This window comes from Osmia lignaria, chromosome 14 (assembly GCF_051020975.1).
Source record: "Osmia lignaria lignaria isolate PbOS001 chromosome 14, iyOsmLign1, whole genome shotgun sequence".
NCBI classification, from domain to species: Eukaryota; Metazoa; Arthropoda; class Insecta; order Hymenoptera; family Megachilidae; genus Osmia; species Osmia lignaria.
This window is the reverse complement of record NC_135045.1, coordinates 229,287-250,593: the sequence shown is the minus strand read 5'-3', so window position 1 is coordinate 250,593 and position 21,307 is coordinate 229,287. Positions and strand designations below refer to the sequence as shown.

The 21,307-nt window shown below is 27.5% G+C and overlaps 6 protein-coding genes across 21 annotated transcripts; 3 read left to right on the top strand and 3 right to left on the bottom strand.

Moving 5' to 3' along the window:
• Positions 1–307: 307 nt before the first annotated feature.
• Ggamma1 (guanine nucleotide-binding protein subunit gamma-1) lies at positions 308–1,124 on the bottom strand. The gene is made up of 2 exons (XM_034335508.2): positions 966–1,124; positions 308–874 (listed from the first exon to the last, which is right to left on the bottom strand). The coding sequence occupies exon 2, from the start codon at positions 851–853 to the stop codon at positions 641–643; it is 213 nt and encodes a 70-aa protein (XP_034191399.1). The 5' UTR covers positions 854–874; positions 966–1,124; the 3' UTR covers positions 308–640.
• Positions 1,125–1,349: 225 nt separating this feature from the next.
• Positions 1,350–3,825, top strand: CCT8 (chaperonin containing TCP1 subunit 8). The gene is made up of 5 exons (XM_034335485.2): positions 1,350–1,522; positions 1,870–2,172; positions 2,260–2,904; positions 2,976–3,416; positions 3,487–3,825. The coding sequence occupies exons 1-5, from the start codon at positions 1,463–1,465 to the stop codon at positions 3,673–3,675; spliced, it is 1,638 nt and encodes a 545-aa protein (XP_034191376.1). The 5' UTR covers positions 1,350–1,462; the 3' UTR covers positions 3,676–3,825.
• Positions 3,826–4,031: 206 nt separating this feature from the next.
• Positions 4,032–5,273, top strand: Gip (hydroxypyruvate isomerase-like protein Gip). The gene is made up of 5 exons (XM_034335502.2): positions 4,032–4,321; positions 4,403–4,514; positions 4,611–4,783; positions 4,851–4,970; positions 5,041–5,273. Exons 1-5 carry the CDS (start codon positions 4,126–4,128, stop codon positions 5,226–5,228), a joined length of 789 nt encoding a protein of 262 aa, XP_034191393.2. The 5' UTR covers positions 4,032–4,125; the 3' UTR covers positions 5,229–5,273.
• LOC117609316 (palmitoyltransferase ZDHHC2) lies at positions 4,968–13,608 on the bottom strand. 11 transcript variants are annotated; one of them, XM_034335489.2, is made up of 12 exons: positions 13,461–13,608; positions 12,817–12,945; positions 12,623–12,649; positions 12,439–12,533; positions 12,245–12,365; positions 11,933–12,156; positions 11,575–11,704; positions 11,351–11,477; positions 10,519–10,605; positions 9,217–9,347; positions 7,409–7,468; positions 4,968–6,843 (listed from the first exon to the last, which is right to left on the bottom strand). In XM_034335489.2, the coding sequence occupies exons 2-11, from the start codon at positions 12,935–12,937 to the stop codon at positions 7,449–7,451; spliced, it is 1,083 nt and encodes a 360-aa protein (XP_034191380.1). In that variant the 5' UTR covers positions 12,938–12,945; positions 13,461–13,608; the 3' UTR covers positions 4,968–6,843; positions 7,409–7,448. The 11 variants fall into 11 exon arrangements, 8 of the variants coding, with proteins under 8 accessions (XP_034191380.1, XP_034191377.1, XP_034191382.1 ...); XM_034335486.2 differs by lacking the exon at positions 13,461–13,608 and having other exon boundaries at positions 12,817–13,453; XR_004582567.2 differs by lacking the exons at positions 7,409–7,468; positions 13,461–13,608 and having other exon boundaries at positions 9,217–9,361; positions 12,817–13,452.
• A 401-nt stretch (positions 13,609–14,009) lies between these two features.
• ifc (delta4-sphingolipid-FADS-like protein ifc) lies at positions 14,010–16,559 on the bottom strand. 4 transcript variants are annotated; one of them, XM_034335498.2, is made up of 7 exons: positions 16,380–16,520; positions 16,205–16,307; positions 15,800–15,976; positions 15,402–15,541; positions 15,114–15,327; positions 14,809–15,020; positions 14,010–14,681 (listed from the first exon to the last, which is right to left on the bottom strand). In XM_034335498.2, exons 2-7 carry the CDS (start codon positions 16,284–16,286, stop codon positions 14,541–14,543), a joined length of 966 nt encoding a protein of 321 aa, XP_034191389.2. In that variant the 5' UTR covers positions 16,287–16,307; positions 16,380–16,520; the 3' UTR covers positions 14,010–14,540. The 4 variants fall into 4 exon arrangements, with proteins under 4 accessions (XP_034191389.2, XP_034191391.2, XP_034191390.2 ...); XM_034335500.2 differs by having other exon boundaries at positions 16,376–16,517; XM_034335499.2 differs by having other exon boundaries at positions 16,205–16,311; positions 16,376–16,514.
• A 115-nt stretch (positions 16,560–16,674) lies between these two features.
• On the top strand, positions 16,675–21,164 carry LOC117609314 (tyrosine-protein phosphatase non-receptor type 11). 3 transcript variants are annotated; one of them, XM_034335482.2, is made up of 13 exons: positions 16,675–16,791; positions 17,536–17,690; positions 18,244–18,366; positions 18,434–18,628; positions 18,781–18,943; positions 19,062–19,174; positions 19,252–19,520; positions 19,601–19,680; positions 19,769–19,951; positions 20,027–20,203; positions 20,286–20,502; positions 20,593–20,744; positions 20,812–21,164. In XM_034335482.2, the coding sequence occupies exons 2-13, from the start codon at positions 17,677–17,679 to the stop codon at positions 20,974–20,976; spliced, it is 1,851 nt and encodes a 616-aa protein (XP_034191373.2). In that variant the 5' UTR covers positions 16,675–16,791; positions 17,536–17,676; the 3' UTR covers positions 20,977–21,164. The 3 variants fall into 3 exon arrangements, with proteins under 3 accessions (XP_034191373.2, XP_034191374.2, XP_034191375.2); XM_034335483.2 differs by lacking the exon at positions 16,675–16,791 and having other exon boundaries at positions 17,434–17,695; XM_034335484.2 differs by lacking the exon at positions 16,675–16,791 and having other exon boundaries at positions 17,688–17,817.
• The last annotated feature ends 143 nt before the right edge of the window (positions 21,165–21,307 follow it).

The following is a 21,307-nucleotide window of genomic DNA, read 5'->3' as shown; positions in this document are numbered from 1 at the left end:
TCGCTGCGTTCCCCCACCATCTTCCAACCTGTGCGTCGCAGTTATGGACTCTGGTGAACTGCGGTATATATATATATGTGTATATAGTACTTCATTTAGCTATAGTAAATATGTATGTACTTACATACACTTACAATAACAGTACATGAGATCCCATTCAATTTTATTAACTTAAAATAAATACAATAAAAAAAAGGGTTTATATTTGCAAAATCATTTTATTTTATTACAATAATAAATTTTATAATTATACTCTTACTCATATATCACCTAACATACATTTATTTGTTCGTAAAGGCACTTGAAATATTTAACATTTGTTTATTAATATACAAATTTTATAGGCCAATAAAATCACAATAACAAAATAGTGAAATATTTGTATGAAATTCTTTAAATATACAATTAATCTTCGTTTAACTGTTTGCCTATTTAATAAGAACAATTAGGTGATTATAGTTTTACAAAGTTAGATTAAAATTTGATTACGTCTTTAGAAAAAGAACATTAATTATATACATACATATGTAACTGACAATTTCCTGCTTTTATAATACCAATGTTAAACAATTATATTAAAAATTTTAAAAATTTAATGAAGAAACTAACTTGTTTTTACTTTTATTTTAGGCATGCTAATTTAAAAAACGGTACAGGAACTTTTTTCACGAAAGGGATTAGATTTTTGTGATGAAAAACCAACTAGCAGACAATCTTCTTGTTCATGTTCTGTAATGTACTTCATGATATCCTCTACAGCTTTACTAACTGTGATTCGTTTCAAAGCAGCTTCACGACGTAGCTGCTCCGTAATTTGACGCTGTTGTTGTAAATTTGTGATCACCATATCCATAACAATGGAATATAGGATTTCCTACCAACCATACATGAAACATAAAATGTTTTTAATTTCTATCAAAGGTCAATTTACAATTTCCAAAAGTAATTAAAGTAACTTGACTCACCAATTGTTAACAATAACTTTCGTTTATATATTACAATGTTTGTTGCTTCACCAATTAATAATGATTTTCTAAGCCTTTCTTAATGACTTCTACCAGCTTCTAAATGTATGTATGTATAACATTTAATTTTACATTGGGACTATCCCTTAAGGCTGATTTTTCTCAAAGATATAAATGGCGATAGAGTTTTTACAATATGTAGCATGTTTAAATAAGTATATATATATAAATATAAAACTATTTTCTTAAATTAATATAAACTGTGAATGTTTAGTTGAAAAAAACTTGTATTTAATATAAAACTTGAAAACACCCTTTATAAATTATGAAAAAACCAGATAGAACTTTATCAAAACTCGTTAAAAGATGTCGCTTTAGTAGTTAAACGTCAAGAAAGATCTCGATTCCACATCGTGTTTGACGGGAAAACGAAGCAACCTATCAGTTGTGAATTGCACGTGAAATAACGAAATTTTTTAATTGTAAAATTAATCAAAATGGCTTTACATGTACCAAAAGCACCGGGCATGGCCCAAATGCTTAAAGAAGGAGCCCGTGTAAGTTTTAAGTTGGATATTTTAATGTCACTCAACTGTTTTAATAAACTATGTTCAACGAATATTTTCTCATTTATGAAAATAAATGTCTTCCAGCAGTGTGTTACCTTTTATGGATATAATCCATTTTAACAATGCATGTTTTACATTACATTCAAAAATGTAATATTTTTAAATAAATTGAAATCTTTTCGCTCTTTTATTTCCCAAGATATTTTTGACCAGTTTCTAGTCAATAACTTGTCAGTTTAATTTTAAATAATTGATTCATGAATAAAATTATAAATTTCACAAACTTTATTAAATTCTCAAATTTGTGATCAATACATTTTTGTTTGTTCAATCAGTATTTCTCAGGTTTGGAAGAAGCAGTATATAGAAATATAACAGCATGCAAACAATTTGCACAAACTGTAAGAACCGCCTATGGTCCAAATGGCATGAATAAAATGGTTATCAATCATATTGAAAAATTATTTGTCACTAATGATGCTGCAACAATAATTAATGAGCTGGAAGTTGAACATCCAGCTGCTAAATTAATAGTTTTAGCATCAAAGATGCAAGAAGCAGAAGTTGGCGATGGTACAAATTTTGTTATAATTTTTGCTGGAGCACTTTTGGAAGCAGCAGAAGAATTACTTCGTCTGGTATAATCTTTAGTATTATAAGAATTATTAATATCAATGAATATTAATTATGTATTTATAATAGTAATAAAATATGTTTTGTAATAGGGAATTACCACTTCTGAAATAATTGAAGGATATGAAGCTTCTTTAGAAAAAGCATTACAAATATTGCCAACATTAATTTGTTATACAGTAAATGATTATAAAGATGAAAAACAAATAAAAGCTGGAATTAAAACATCTATTATGAGTAAACAATTTGGAAATGAAGATATTCTTACTTCTCTTGTTACTAGAGCTTGTGTATCCATTTTGCCTGAAAAAACAACTTTTAATGTAGATAATGTAAGAGTCTGTAAAATACTTGGTAGTGGTATATCTAGCTCTGAAGTTGTCCAAGGAATGGTATTTAAACGGCACGTTGAAGGAGATGTTACAAGAAAAGATAATGCTAAAATTGCTGTCTATACATGTGCTGTAGATATCATGCAAACTGAAACTAAAGGAACAGTGTTAATAAAAACAGCAGACGAACTGATGAATTTTTCCAGAGGAGAGGAATCTCTGTTAGAGTCTCAAATAAAAGCAATAGCTGATAGCGGAGCTGATGTCATTGTTTCAGGAGGGAAATTTGGTGATATGGCTTTACATTATATGAATAAATATAATTTAATGGCTGTTCGCATACCTAGCAAGTTTGATGTTAGAAGACTGTGCAAAACTGTTGGTGCTACTGCACTTCCAAGATTGGTAAATAATTTTATCTTGCAATTGGATCTTTATAATATTAAACAAGTGCTGATTGCTGATAATTATTTTAGATTCCACCATCAAAAGAAGAATTGGGATATTCAGATTCAGTATATATTGATGAAGTAGGAGATACAATAGTAGTAAAATTTGCATTGCACGGTAAAGATAGCCGTGTTAGTACTATAATCGTTCGAGGATCCACTGAAAATTACATGGATGATATTGAACGAGCTATTGACGATGGAGTTAATACATTTAAAGGCATAACAAAGGATGGAAGATTTGTTCCTGGAGCTGGTGCTACGGAAATTGAACTAGCTACACAACTTGCTACATATGCAGATGCATTGCCTGGTTTAGAGCAATATGCAGTACGTCGATTTGCAACTGCATTGGAAGTATTTCCAAAAACTTTGGCAGAAAATAGTGGAAGTCATGCCCCTGAACTTTTATCAAAGCTTTATGCTGCACATAAAGAAGACAACAAGAATTATGGTTTCGTTATTGACGTACGTATTTATATCTAAGTTCTCTGTTTTATGTAATATTATTTATATACTGACAAATGTTTATTTATAGGATAAAGGTGCAGCACTTAATGACACAGCTGAAGCTGGAATTATAGACTTGTTTCTAACAAAACAATGGAGTTTAAAATATGCTGTTGGTGTTGCATGCACTGTACTTAAGGTTGATCAAATTATTATGGCAAAACGTGCTGGAGGACCAAAAGTACCAGGTGGTGGCGTCCGTGACGATGACGAGTGATAATGTTAAAAATTGCTTAATGATTCATTACTTCTTGCGTTTAATTTATATTAAGTCACATTGGTTTCCAATGCATTTAACTTCATGTTAAATAAAGCAAAATATTTATAAAAACATCATTACATTTCTTCCCATATTATACATATAATGTAACAGTTCTCTAAAGAACTTATATAATTCATAAATTATGATAACATTACAATACAAATCGTTTTACACTCCCCTCTGCCCTTCAAAAATTATCCCATTTAATAAATAGCGAGGTTAGCATCGCATAATTATGACTGTTTTAGTGATAACAAATATATGTATATATACACACACATCTGTTTGATATTAATTCTGTATATATGTACATACGTACTTGAAAGATAAGAAGAGTTACATAATTTCACAAGTATTTAATTTTCTATATACATTTGTAGGGTGAGAATATTCTTTTAATTAAATATGAGCCTCAAATTTGCGAGTAATCTGTCTTTTATGTTTACGGAGGCACCATCTATTACTGAAAGATATAGATTAGCAAAAGAGGCTGGTTTTAAAGCAGTAGAAAGTGGATTTCCTTTTGGTTACTCTGTTAAAGATGTATCAGAAGCTAGAAAAAAGGCAGATATTGAGCAAATTCTTATAAATGTATATACAGGTATTTATTAATTACTAATAATAATAAAAATTGTATAAAATACTTTTGAAAACTATGGTGTTTTTTATTTGACTTTAATAGGAGATGTCACGAAAGGGGAACTGGGATTTGCAGCAGTACCTGGACAAGAAGAAAATTTTAAAAAAAGTATTGATACCACTATAGAATATTCAAAAGCTTTAAATTGTTTGCGGTAAAAGTATTTTATATATATATGTTATATATTGATTACTAATGTTATGATCCTTTTTTAAACATTTAAGATTTTAATACATCATTTTTTTATTAGGATTCATATAATGTCAGGAAAAGTAAATCAAATAAGTACTACTAATGATAGTACATATTTAAATAATCTTCTGTATGCAGTGGAGAAATTTGAAAAAGAAAAAATAATTGGTGTTATTGAACCTATCAATAATATTACTGTACCAGATTATTATATGAATAGTTTTCAAAAAGGTATTTCATATAGAACAAGTGTTTGTGACAATATTGTTATGTTTACTAATTTATTTATTTAATACAGGCTTAGAATTAGTAAAAACAATTAATAGCCCGTTTTTAAAATTACAACTTGATGTTTTTCATCTGCAACATATTTCTGGTAATATTACAAGAAACATCAAAGAATTAATGCCATATATAGGTACATATTCTTTATTCCATACATAAAAATTTTAAGTACATGTAGAAATTACATTTCTTTGAATTTATAGGGCACGTACAGATAGCACAAGTTCCTAATAGACATGAACCTGATACACCAGGAGAAATAGATTACAAATATGTTCTTGCTACTTTAGAACAAGAAGGATACAATGGATATATTGGTTTAGAATACTTTCCTAAGTCATCTTCAAGAGAAGGATTAAGTTGGATACAAAAATATGGTTACAGATTGTAACATAGAGCCATAACCACTTAATTTTTTTTAAATTGTTCAAGAAAAGAATAAAGCATTCCCACTGATGACTATATTTGCATCATATTTCTCATATTTTTATATAATAAAACGAAAATGAACAGAATTTCTTTAAATACATTTTCTTTTTTTTCTTAAATTGAATAGTGCAATGTATTTCTTTTAATATAACAATCAATAGTAATACTATGGTCAGCAATATAAATACGATACTGAAATGCTACAAAAACCTATTAACTTATTTCAGTTACATAGATATGAGATTTGTTAATTACAAAATGCATACTGTATTGATTTCCAAACATACCACTGCTTCAAAATTATTCATCTTATATTAATAAAAATAGCTGCAAAAATGTTAAGTACAAAATATGTTTACTTGTAATAATCAAGTGAAATACATTTATAACAATTAGTGAACAACGTGTTCGTTACATTATTAAAAAAGAAAAAAAAAGGAAATTATTATAGTGAAAAAATAACATGAATGTATAAAGAAACCATACATTCTTACTACAATAATTAATGATTATGTTATATTATATTATAGTTTCTTGACTTCAAGAACATATACATATACATATAGGATGAAATCTGATATGTTTTATATTTTACAGTAGATATTGTGAACCAATATTTTATACAAAATAAAAAAATTTGCTGTTCCACTACTTTAATAATTATATTGATCTATTATTTATTCTGTAATGTTTTTTATTTGAAAAAAACTATAGATATTATTTTTCTATTTAATAGCACATCTCAGAGTTAGCACAGGGTAGTCTCCAAATCTATAAAGAACAGAGCTTAAAATCTTAAAATCAATGAAAACAAGCAATATGTTATAACCACAGATAGTTGAGAAATGGGATTTTGGGTAGACCCTTACACTATTACCTGTGCAACAGTTCATTATTCCTTCAAAGTAAAATTTTATGCTATCATTACATTTGTAATAGTAACGTTTTTTAACTATGAAAATTTACATTTATCACCAAATTATTTGTTCATGCTCTACATTTTGGTGACAGAAATTTTAATCAGCAACTTATTATTTATAAACTATGCCATTATAAATTGTAACACTAATTATATATGCTATCATACATAACAATAGCTACACTACCAACAATATTATATATACATGAAATGTTAAAAATTTTGTGCAACTTATCCTACATACATTTGCTGCTAATTTTTTTTTTAAATCATATAATATGTACATGAAAAAACAAAAAATGAAGATTCCAATGTAATGTATATGATCTTAGTATTAATCCTTTGTATCTGTACATAAAATTATTTTACTAAATAGAACAAAAATAGCAAACAATAAAACTTTAGTGAAATGTACTTAATTTGTGAGTCATTAGTAAAGACAATGAAATATTTCTTATCAATTTTCTCTTAAATTACATAATTAAAATTAAAAATGACAAACACAAAGGATTTACATAAACATTTTGAAATGAAAATCTGTTACCGCTAAACATTTGTCAAAAGCATACAACACAACTGGAAAATGGTATCTCAAACAAGTTCAGTTGCATCCACCAGTGGCTGGTTAGCATCAGCAGTTGACCCTATCACAGCAGTGCTGTAAAATATTTAATACAAAAAAAGAAATATTTAATCAAATATATAGGGACTGATAGTATAAACACAAATATTTAAAAACTAAAATATTATGATACATGATTTAAGTAACAAATAATTATGAAACTTAGCACCTTCTCTGTATAAAACTGCAATAATTGTTAATTTCTGTAAATAAACGAACGAACAAAAATTAAACATGCAATACAAAACTCAAGTTTGCCATACTATTCTGATTCTGTATGCCTAATTAAAATGGTATTCACAATTTGTCTTCTAATATATTTCTGTAATAAATCTTATACTATAAAGTGATGTTATACAAAATAGAAATATTTTCAAAATAAATATTAAAACGATTAATAAATAAATCATGAATAGCAATGAATACAATACATTAACGACGTTTATAATCTTAAATACACAACTTTTTACACTAATTCTATAAAATTCAATTCTATTTTCATTTTAGAAACAGAAAATTTATTAGTACTGCAAAATTTTAGAAAACAAACATGTTATTTCTGATTAAACATCAAAATGTCAAATGTACAATTCATTATTACCCAGTGCCAAGAGCCAAAATTGTAGCTTCTTCTACCAAAGTCATTTGATCAAAGGTGGACCTGTAGTCAAAAACTCAACCTAAATATTGCATTAAATAAATGCATCAATATGCACGCGTTATACGTTTTATATTCAAATAAATCTGAAACTTCTTCTTGAGGCTCAGTATTTCTCATTTATTATTTCTTAGATGCTATAGATTGTAAGCCATGTCCAGTAGAATGAACATGCCATTGTTTCAACAGAAATTTGGAAAAATATTGATACTGTTATCACCTAACATCTTGTTAGTTTAGGACATGACTTATATCTGAAAGCTTCTAATAATAATTGTACAGTTTATTATTTAAAAGATATGTACATTACAAAAAATTAAATATATTATGTATAAAACATAATACAAGTTTATAAATAGATACTAATAAAAACATCTTACATACATCAATTTACATTCTTTTTTATTAATCATAAGAACAAATTATTTTTCTTTCTATCACTATCAAATGCAATGAATTAATTAAGTTAATGCAGTGTAATCTGAAAACTGTAAATACAGTAACAGATTAATAAAAATACAATTTATTAGATGTGTGTAAAAAAGAAAAAAATAAATAAAATTTCTAATTACAAAATCAAAACTTAAAGATAAAGTTTAAGCTTTTTAGTTATTCATTAATTTTGTAATAAATATATATTAATCTGTAGTGGAACATGCATATTAAAATACAAACATAATTCTCTATTCATGCAATGAACAGCTTCAATAAAATGGAAACAATAGGTTAAAAGTTGATGATACCTAAATTATTTACATTCATTGCAAACACATAGAATATTTGAACGTTACCAATTTATTCTTCTCGTTTTATTACAGCTTTTTTATTTAATAATAGATGATAAAATTTTATATATATTTCATACATAGTATTTATTATGTATCCTGCAAATCAGCAAATACATAAATAAGGAATGTAACAATTAATTGTACATAAAAGTATTGTACAATTTATATAACTTTTATATAATTTTTTTAAGCATAGTTTTCTAATCATCTTATTTACTGTATAAATTTATATGTTTGTACTAATTATCATGAAAAAATGTTCCCTATTAACTATATAAGTACTTATTTTTAAACATTTTATATTTTGACTGTTCTATTAATGATTAAATTTTTGTACAAAAAGCTATAAAATGCATATAATAATTACATAAAATAAGAATGTATTGGTAAACTCTTTGTTAACTTATACTTTCATAAAATTAATATATATTTTCATGAAATACTAAAATTTCGTTTCACTTAACAGTTTACTTTATATTAGCAAAGTTAAATATTTAAATTTTTTATAAGTTTATAGATTAATTCATTCTTGAAAACTATGTGTAAGTTATATAATAATATTAATATTTATCTATTTTAATACTATATACTGTATATATATTGAATTAAAAAAAAATAAAAAAAGTAAATAGTTTACAATTAATACAATTAATTCACTAAATCAATTCCTATATGTAATACTTAATATAAAATAACATTTTAAATACTACAGTATTTAAATACACTTGCTGCTCTTTGATAAGATAATAATAGTAAACTTATTTGTGAGAGAAAAGATGATTAAAATATGTATTCATATTAATACATAAAATGATTCAAATAACTGAATAACATTTTCTTTATAAACATAGTACACGTAGTAATTATGGCTAATATGAGTTTTGTATCAGAAATATTGTGTATTTGAACAATGCATATGGGTTAATGCACTGTCTCAACACAGAGATTCAGACTACACAATACCTGATTGTGACCCATAAGGAGGTGGAGAATCAAGCTCGGTCTCATCACCCCATTGTTGGGTAGTAGGTCCCAATAGAGTATGTGTGTCTTCATCGCACAGCCGTTCAGGAAAGTTTACCCCATCTCCAAAACTGTAACCCACACCCTACCTTCTACTTGATGTAATCCCATTCACACCTAGAGGTAGTGTAACTACCTAATTTTAACAAATTTGTATAAACTACAAAGTGTTTCAAGATTAAAATTTAACTTTCCCTCTTCTTAATTTATTGAACACAGTTTTTCTAACAAATATTATACTGAAAGTGAATTTTACTTTTTAGTATACAGATTTTTATACATATTTAATTCTGATACATAATTTTAATTTTTAACAATTAATAGCAACACTATAATATTAATTATAGTTACACTTCCTCTTATAATTAAATAAATATTAATCTGTAAGAACCAGATGCACAATACTTTTCAAAATTGTAAAAAATTCGTACTAACAATAAATATAATTGTGTATCAGTATAGAACATAATGCATCTACGAAAGGAACATGCATTTTTAAATCAGCTTAAAATGAAGCTAATACCTATTTCAAAGTCCACCTCAATTAATGATTATCTGTAGATTAAATACAAGATATAAATTTAATCTTACTTAATTTTATGATAAATAATAAATACCGAATAACTTTAACACAATGTTTAACAAACATCATATGAAATAAAATGGTAGATTGAGTTATGATAGGAATAACAATGGCCGTAAATGTTACAAAAGATTAGTGTACCTATTAAAATTCAACATTACATACGGACATATTTTAATAAATTATGAAACACGTGTAACAATAATTAATTAAAAAATGAAGTAAATTTAGTATTTGAGTAATAACTTGACCGACCTTATGTTATTAAAAATGAAGATGTTAATATCAGTAGTAAATCAATGAACTTTCATAACAGTAATTCCTAAATAAAAGCAGAAATAAAATAGTTGCATGCATTAAGAAGCAATGTATACAGACTATTATTACTTTGGAACTCTGTATAAAATAAATGACAAATCATAATTTTTTTAAACAAAAAGAAATCTATGTATAAACTAAATACAATGAACTTAAAGAAAGCAATATGAAGAAAATGTTTTTTCTTAATTTATTTAAATCCTTTTTGAATGAGATAACCGATTAATCAATGTTATTAAATATTAACTGCCTTTTAATCAATAACACTAAGGAGTTCCATAGTAAAGTTTATATATGTATAGCTATTATATTTTGGCACTGAAGACTTCTATAATGCTGACCTGTTTCGAGTACTGCCCATGGAGTCGTAAGTATTGGGTGTGCCTTGATGTTGCGCACGTACCGGATAGGTGACACCGTTTCCAAGACTAGAACACATTTAATGCACCCATCGCGACTTAACGGTAATACAATTACTATTACGTTTATATATGTAGTACAATTAATTGAAATGTTAAAGAAACATACGAATCCTCAATACATATTACTAATAAATTTTGTAATCATATAACAACATTTGTAAGCATTGAAATAATATAAGAAGTTGTTTAAATATTTGATCCTCGATGGAATAGAAAACGGATTTACGTGACTGATTTTTAAGGCAGTTTATATAATTTGTATACATAGACTTTGTTCAATTTTACCATTTTCTTCACTTTTATATTCTATGTATGTATAAGCCAGTTGTCTTACAAAGTTATACTATTATGTCCACTTAATTTATAATATATACATTGTAAGAAAAATATGTATAATATAATAGAAAGCACTGTAAGTTAAAATGCTTTTATGTCTCTAAGAACTATTCTCTATACATATAACGATATGGATAACTAATTTGTTAAATAAATGACAATGATAATTATTAATTTAAAATAATTTCTGCTACGTTATATACGTAGTATAATACATTAACGTAAACGTGCTTCTTTACATAATGAATAAGCATGAATTATAAATGCTTAAATAATTGTAATATTAATACCAAAATCCTTTATGCTCATATATTGTGCAAATGGTTCACAGTCTTATAAATTTCATTACATCATTAAAATTTGAAGTTTTACCAATTAAAGAACTAAAATATCTTAATTATATTGATAAACCTACCTAGTAAAAATGGGAAGGAACCATAGTTTAGGATTATCACCAAATACTTCTTGGAAATTATTGTATTTTCCAAGACTAAAACCATCTTTATCCTTCCCTGTACGAAACATGGGTGGTGTGAATGCCTCTAAAAACATTACACAGTACAGTGCAGATAATAACAGATGTTACACTACAAACAATATTTAAAAAATTATGGAAGGGCATGCATCTTTTTTAATTACCTAATGTAGACCTGTTGTGTAAAACAAGGTAACAGTGATAAAAGAAAAGAGAATTTAAACTAAGAGCAAACATCAATGCCACAAAGAATAAGAAAAGTAGATGAAATCTACCCATTCCATCCAACTCCCCCTATAAAATAAAATTTATATTATTTTCAGAAAAGAACGGCATAAAAAACAATACATAGACATTTGAATTTCCCTATAAACTTAATCATACATTTACTTTTTTTTAATTCAATAACAATCATTTATAATTGTAACACATTTGAGTAAAAGTATGTTCCACAAAATGATTTTCTAGCAAATTATATATTAGTATAGATAAGAGAAGTACTTAATAAAAAATAATACTTACTTTCCAAAAGCATATAAAGTATTGTAAAGATGTAGCAGTTATAAATATACAATACAGAAGAGCATATGCCAGGAACAGCATGAAAAATTTATAGTTGTGAAAACCTACACAATTGTTTACCCATGGACAATGGTGATCCATTTTTAAAACACATGTACTACACACACTGCAATGATGTGCTCGATCTGGTTTAATTAACTGACATTTTTCACAAAAACGTATTACTAAAAAAATATTATACAAATGTATGTACGTATTTTATGTGTACGCATATGTGTAACATATACATTATTATATAATATTTATTAATACCTCCTTTTATAGTGCGATTTGTGATTGGAAGATCTTGTGCAAATCTTTCTAAGATTTGTCTCTGTACCTCTTCAGTTTCAGCCTGCTGAAATTTCTCCATTTCTACATCTGGTATTCTAAACTATTCAAGATATCACATTATTAATTTAATATGTATCTGTGCTATAATAATTATCGTAAAGAATAAATCTTACCTTAGTTGGTATTTCTATCAAGTCTGTAAATACAGTTTGCCAATAAGACCATAAGAATAAGAAAAATAGAACATGATAGAAAAACAAGTAGAATACTGTTAACAGAGAAATATCATTGAGTTAATGATATGTTATTGATATAATATACTTTTTTGTATATGATAGTAACTATATATATACATACCTTTTTGAACATAATTATCTGCTGTATCTAAATAGAAAAAATATTAAAAAGACTATTAGTATATGTATGTAATATATCAACTTTAAATTTTCAACATAGTAATTTAAATATATTTATAAAATAAACATAATTTCATTAAAATACAGAAGTGTTATCCCAATTATTAAAAGGGTATCGTCTTATAGAATACTTACAAAAACATAACTGCACCACATAAGCATAATATGACCATAAGACAATCGTCAAGATGAAAATAACTGGTATCCATTTCACGGCTTTTACAAACCACCAACACGATCCGTTTTGCTTTCCCATTCTACTTGCTGTATTACAGATATACATGTGTGCAAAATTATACTATTCACGTACACATTATTTTTTTCATTATCAGATCGATGTAACATTGCAGATATTTTAGACGAAGCGTAGGCATGCAAACAAAACTTTCTTTACCAGAAGAAACCATTTTATAATAAGTAGCCTAAATTTTATTTTGCTGTCGTTACTTCCTTTTTATTAGTCATCAACATTATGAGTACCAATATTTATGAAAAAACATGAAATATCAATTAGCTTTTTGTTGAACACAAACAATGTTACATTTTACACATGCTTCACGCATCACCGCTATACAATTACTATTTAAAGAATACACGCGGGCATCTTCGTATACTTCACGATTTCAATTGCATTAATAAAAAATTAATCATACAAAAATGTTACTTCATCAGTTATGATAACTTTATCGAATGTAATTCTTCCAACAAATTAATCAGTATGAGTAATTTTTGTTAGCATTTTCTTTAAAATAGAAACCACCTATACAATGAATAGATACCATTTTTCGTTTTTTTTTTTATTACTATGAAACAAAACGAATTGAGTTACTACGCGTTTAAGATAGCCAATTTTCAAGCTCAAAAGTTATATAGATACAAAAGTATGATTAGATAAAGACCAAAATCTGAGTGAGTGAAAAATTTTAAGGTACTGTTTGTAATATTGAAAAATACTATGTATATGCATATGTATGTACATATGAACTGCTATTAACAATGAATAGGATTCTTAAAATTATGTAAAGATGGTAGGCAGAAATGTCATTTAATTTAAAAATTTTGTATTTCATATATAAATACATGTATAATTTTCACTCATTGAAAGGTTGCATATCATTACTGTACATACAAGCATTTAATTTAATATTATTATAATACAAACAATTTAACACAAATTTATAACATTCAGATGATATATTTTGATTTTTAGATTCTTAAAAACTGTTGATTTTTGAAAACAATTTATTTCAATAAGAAGTTCAATAAATAATTCATACCTGACTAAAACTAGAACAAATATTTGTATTGAATTCAAACATTAGTGTTTGTAATAGAAAATTTATTCCATTATGACTAGATTACAAAATTATGAAAACTGTTTTCTTTGTATACGAACAAGTTTAAAAAATATTATACTAACACCTTCAATCGAGTATCATTATGTCTAAATATTCACTTTCTCTTTATTACATTTCATTACACTTAAATTATTTATAATCATCGTGGAATGGGACATTTTTTTACTAATTTAGCATCTTCCATTTACACTTTAACCATTATGATAATTTAGCAGGTACATAGAATATAATTTTATAAACACAATTGTACATAAACCATTATACTTTACTATAATATACTATAAATGTCAAAAAATATTAATATAATGTGTATATTATATTTCAAACTTGGTTTTTGTTATTACTATTGACAAAAGACAAACTAACTTTATTGATTCATACTGAATATAATGAAATAAATTAATAATATTCTATGTATTCAATATACCAATAATGTTAAGTATCAGATACTAAACATTTATATTATTTCTACAAAAGCAAAAAAATTAAATTTTCTAAGTTTTATGAAGCAAGTCCTTTATGCTTTCGCTTTATTCTTGCATATGGGCCTATATCAGGATCCATAACAAAATCATATAAGACTGAAACCCATGAATTATGTTGTGGTAAATTATCATAGAACTCAGGGGCTATTCGTTTTACCTACAAGAAGCATAAAATATTTTTATAATATTCATTTTTCATATACAAATACCAAAACCTTAAGTAAAAACAACTATATTTGGTATAGTTCCCAAGAAATAAAACTCTAGAATGGAACTGAACTTGCCTCTGGTAATCTTGAACCAGGTACAGCAGGAAAATCATGATGTTCGTTGTGGTACCCAACATTAAATGTAATCCAATTTAATGGACCATAATAACTATATGTTTCAAAACCTTTCTTATACATATAATGTTCTGATATAAAGTGGCCAGCTACAGGATGTAGCCCCATAGCCATTGCTGACCCAGCAAGCAAATAAACTAAGACTTTTCCACCTATAGAATTAAATAAATCATCCATTTATTATTACTGCACATATTTATATTATCGCATTATTTAATTCAATTGTTCATCTGTTAAAAACTCACCTAAAAAGTACCATAACAATCCATCAAATGTAAGTTGTATAATCAAATTTATATATTCTAATAATGTGGGTGGCATAGGATAAACGACAAGAGGTCGAAATGCATAAAAAAATGGTTGTAAACATATCCAACAAAATTTTCCAAATGTTGTACAAAATAATTTTGCTTCTAATAAAGTTGGTAAATCAGTATCTAATTTCTCATCACCTTGATACTACAATTTATATATTATAATTATTGAATCTATCAACATCATTTATTATTATTTCATTTAATATTTTTACTTACACGATGGTGTATAAGATGATATTTTTTGAAACTAACAGACACTGGTATACCTATAGGTAAATTAGCAAAATATCCAAATAATCTATTGGCCATTGGTCTAGAATGTCCAAAAGCAAGATTATGTGCTATTTCATGTATTGCTAAAATATAATATAAAAGGATATTTTTATTAATATATCATATATCATAAATAAATTGGAGTATTTGATGACTATAGTGAATATAACAGATAAGATTAATGATTCATTGCTCTTGAAATTACATTATAATCATAACATATTACGATACTTTGATAAGATTATTCAAGCCTTTATATAAATAATCTGTTATGAGAACACACAAACTTTCCCTGTATGTTAGTCTTAATAATAACCAATATGATATTCTAAATTACATACCTAGCATAAGGGAATGGTTAATTATACCTCCAAAACAATATGCCATGAGGAATAATAATGGATAGCTTAAATCTTTGATAAAAAGAAGAGATATGAATTGAGTTAAAACCATTCCTGTAACTATCCATTTGAAATTTGGATCATATCCAAATAGTTTTTTTATTTGGGGATATTTTTCTGAAACAAAAATATATTATAAAATAGGTACTAGACTAAAATTTTGGATAAATGTAAGCGCATAACAATAAATATTAACTAAGCTTTTTATACATATGACAACAGCAATCGATATTATTAACATTTTTAACAATATTTTGTTGACAATTGTTGAGGAAAAGCATCAACGTACAGATCAATTAAACAAATTATAATATTTGATGCATATACTACATTTTACATTCATACCTAAAATTATTTTACGACGTGATGCGTGCGGTTCTTCGGTGTAAACCCATTCAAAATCAGTTCTTGAAACATGCTGACCCATCTTCGTCTGGAAAACCTATATCTACCTAAGCAAAATATATTTATAAGTACTCAATAATTTTTAATAAATTACTATACAAGAAAACTAACATACTATAATGCCGACATAAAGCGTACTGATATTTCACAGCCGGCAGAATTTGCAATTAGCCGAACCAATTACTCAAGATAAACCTTTCCAAGAGCAGCGCCCGGAGTAGCCCGGAGCTAAAGAACATCCCCCACGCTGTCTTCGTTTCTATGGTACTGAAGTGCTGGTTGACATCGCCTTAAACATGGACGCCCAATACTGACTTTGACCGCGAAAATGAAATTATTGTATATCAAGGTCAAATGTTAGGAAGATCTTTCAAAGCAATGTGATACAATTCTTAGCAATAGGACATGTCACTTTATGGAACTGGTCACATTGATATCGTATTTTGTTGTATTACACTATATCACTTTGCATCGCCAAGGGACTGATGCTCGTCCCTGTCATATTTACTCGTTTGTGTCCCTTGTATGTAAGTAAATACATACTTACCTGGATTAAGGTGCTTCCCGTGAAGATTCATTTATTTTTTATCGTATAGTGATGTTGATGTTTGGAAAGAAGAGTGAATACAGCGCAATCTATCATAAAAAAAAGGTTATGAAAAAAAAAAAAAGTGAACTCTCCTCTATAAGTATGTATACCGCAGTTCACCAGAGTCCATAACTGCGAAAAGACCAATTTTCGTTCTTCGCGCATCTCCAGTACGCATCTTCGCCCTGATTGGCGATACTTCCAAACGAAGTGGAAAGCGATTAGCAGAGAGCTCGCTGCGTTCCCCCACCATCTTCCAACCTGCGCGTCGCAGTTATGGACTCTGGTGAACTGCGGTATATGTATACCTTGTCTATCATAGAGGTCCATCGTGTTTTTTTTTTTTCATAACCTATTTGAGGGGAAGAGACAGAGTGGGAGAATTCCAGAGATCCGTTGGATTTAAGCTATTTAATAATTTGTAATTAATGTATAGAAAATTATGATTTGATTCAGTTTATTACCATGCAATTATCGTAACATAATAACGGTAGATGGCTCAAATGTGTTTATTATAAATATATATATATAACGAATCAAATCGTGAATTTAAATTCGCAATGTAACAATAATTCTATGAAACCGACATTAAGTTTGGTTATCTGTTTACTTTGAAAGTGTCCACTCTAAAAACTAAAAATCTATGGTATAATCTTTCAATGGTTTCAGTTTTTTGTTTTAGGTAGAGTGAATGTGTCAAAGACTGTGACGATGTGTAGTTAGCATTAAGCTAAAAGCAATTACAGTTGCGAATTATAAGTACGAATATCGATGAAGCGTTATGAATTATTAATAACCAGCTGGTCATAGTTGGAATTACGACATGGCATCTCGCAGGTGAGGCACGTTTTTATTATATTTGCATTAAAAATATGTAATTATCATAATTCACGGACAATCGTTGAATAGGCCTACTTATTTATCAGTGTTAACCGCGGATTATACTCAAACAATCAGAAATAAGGTATGCAGACTTAAATAAGTTAACCGTCGTTTACTGCATATCTAAGACGGATACAGTACTTTTAAATTTCTGTACATATCTAAATAATATATGTGTATTATTTATTTGAAACGAAATTTGTAACTATGCTTATACAGTTTCAGTTATATTTGTAATATAATTATTAAACTGATAAAAAATGGAATAAAAATGTGGTTTTGTTTATGAAATTATTGTATGAATATAATAATTTATTTAATAAAGTAATAAAAATAGTGAAAATTTTAATAAATTATATTCTCTTGAAATAAAACATTGATAATTAATAATACAGTAAGTTTACTACAACTTTGAAGTACAAATTCTAAGCTACCTTCTTATATTCCTGTTGCATGTTATATAAATAACAGATTTTGTACAATATGAATGTAAAAATGTTTATTACAGATGGTTTCATCCGAACATATCGGGTTTAGAAGCAGAGCGCTTATTAATGGAACGAGGTTATGATAGTTCATTTTTGGCACGTCCAAGTTCATCTAATCCCGGTGATTTCACATTGTCTGTAAGGTATGTATACATATATCATATTATCTTCAAATAAATCATTTTTGTGACATATTTATGTTATTTTTAGGAGAAATGGTGAGGTAACTCATATTAAAATACAAAATACAGGAGACTTCTATGATCTTTATGGTGGTGAAAAGTTTGCAACCTTGTCAGAACTTGTACAATTTTATATGGAAAATGGAGGGCAGTTACGTGAAAAAAATGGAGAAGTTATTGAATTAAAATATCCATTAAATTGTGCAGATCCAACAACTGAAAGGTATTTCTTTAATCAAAGTACAATATACATTTAATATTTTCATAATAAACATTATAATAAGCTCTGTTATGCATTGGAAGAATTTCTTGTTATTGTTACTTCAAATGCACGCATATAGCATGGTATGTGTTAATAGTAAAATATGGGTAAAGGTGGTTCCATGGCCATTTATCAGCTAAAGAAGCAGAACGTTTAATGCTGGAGCGAGGTAAAAATGGATCTTTTCTGGTTCGTGAATCCCAGAGTAAACCTGGTGACTTTGTACTATCTGTACGCACAGATGATCGTGTTACACATGTTATAATACGATCTCAGGTTAATTTCATTTTGTATTTCATATTACATATTCATAATAAATTTTTGATGTATGTATACCACAAGTTACAACTAACATACACGATTCATTGCTACTATAAGGTAACAAATATTGCAGGATAATAAATATGATGTTGGAGGAGGTGATAAATTTGATAGTCTAAGTGATTTAATAGAACATTATAAACGTAATCCAATGGTTGAAACAAGTGGAAGTGTTGTTCATTTACGGTTAGTACGTCATCTTCACTTCGTAATATATGTATCTTATACGTCACAATATAATATATTTATCTCTTATTTTGAAGACAACCTTTCAATGCTACTCGCATAAATGCAAGCGGTATTGAAAGCAGAGTGAGACAATTACATAAGGAAAATGGTTGTTCAAACGGATGGCTATGGAATGGAGCTACAGGTAGCAATGAAGGAGGAACGGGGCGTGGTAAAGGAAAAGCTGGTTTCTGGGAAGAATTTGAATCATTACAACAGTTGGAATGTCGTCACTTATTTTCTAGAAAAGAAGGTTTACGTCCTGAAAATCGAGCAAAGAATCGATATAAAAATATTTTACCATGTAAGATTTTTTATATATATAACCAATTATCTTATCGATAATAAATTAGTTAAAATAATTGTCAAGTAATTATTTTATAGTTGATCATACAAGAGTGCGTTTAAAAGATGTTGATCCAAGTATTCCTGGAGCTGATTATATTAATGCCAATTATATTAGGGTAAGGTTCGGATGAAATTTACTTGTATTTGAAGGAAAAATTATAACTGGACATTCGGTGTTATATGTACATGTTAAAAAATTTGCAGAATGAGGAAGGAGATAGTCAAACTAGTGGTATTAATGCTGGGGGAGATAGTGGATCTTTTAATAAATGTTACATAGCAACACAAGGTTGTCTTCCAAACACAATACACGATTTTTGGCACATGGTGTATCAAGAAAATACACGAGTAATAGTTATGACCACAAAAGAAATAGAGCGAGGAAAAGTATGTTTTTTAAAGATAAATAACAGAATTGTATTTTAAAATTGTATGTACGTATATATTTTTATTTCTTTGTAGAATAAATGTGCTCGATATTGGCCAGAGGAAGGTGAAATTACAGAATACGGAGGTGAATGGAAAGTTCGTGCTTTGTCTCGTACTTCAACGGCAGATTATACATTACGAGAATTTTTATTGCATGGAAGCAAGCCATGTTTCACAGAGTCGAGAAGAATTTACCACTATCACTTTCAAGTACTTTATTATTATTTACAATGATTCTTCACTTATATTTTAAATAATGAAATTAATTATATCAGTTGCACTAACTTTTTAGGCGTGGCCCGATCATGGTGTTCCATCAGATCCTGGATGTGTATTAAATTTCCTTCACGACGTTAATGCAAGACAAGAATCAATTGCTACTTCTCTTACTTCAAATGGTCAAAGTGTAGCAAGTATAGGACCAATTCTTGTACATTGTAGTGCTGGAATTGGTAGAACTGGAACATTTATTGTTATTGATATGATTCTTGATCAAATCAAGCGTCATGGTAATAATATTTAAATTATGTTTATTTTTATTTTCAATGCATTCTTAATGTAACATACGTTTAAATATTTTGTGGACATTTTGTTTGAAGGATTGGATTGTGAAATTGATATTCAGAGAACTATTCAAAGAGTACGTTCACAGAGATCAGGAATGGTTCAAACAGAAGCGCAATATAAATTTGTTTATCTTGCTGTATTACACTACATTGAAACTGTATCTCAACGAATGCAAGCAGAACAGGTAATTATTTAATTATTTCTTGACCTTTACTTACAAATTGAATTCTAATTTACTATTGCTTTTACAGAAATCTCTTCATCTAGGTCGGGAATACACTAACATTCGTTATAAAAGTGAAACGAATGTTACAACTATGGGCGATATACCGGTCCCTGCATGTACTACAACAACTATTTCAGCGTCAACACATTTCACATTACCTACTTCTATCAGTAATTTGAGGCCAAAGTAATTATCATTAGCACCAAATATCACCAAATCTCGACATTTTTTAAAAGCATAAAAGAGGCTTCGTTACTCTCATCAGATCAGATATGACTTTGAGCTTTGATATTATTTTCGTAACAAATTATGTTAATTTGCAAACTAATTGATTATTTCTGATATTCTTTCAAAATATGTTCTATTGTAATTAATCTACATACGAAATATCTTATTATATTTGAACTTATGAACATACTTTTTGCATATACACACGAATCTAAAAATATAAAAAGATGGCAATTTCAATACATTGCACTTAAGTTGTTAAAGCAATCAGTAGTACGCTACAGGTAAATATT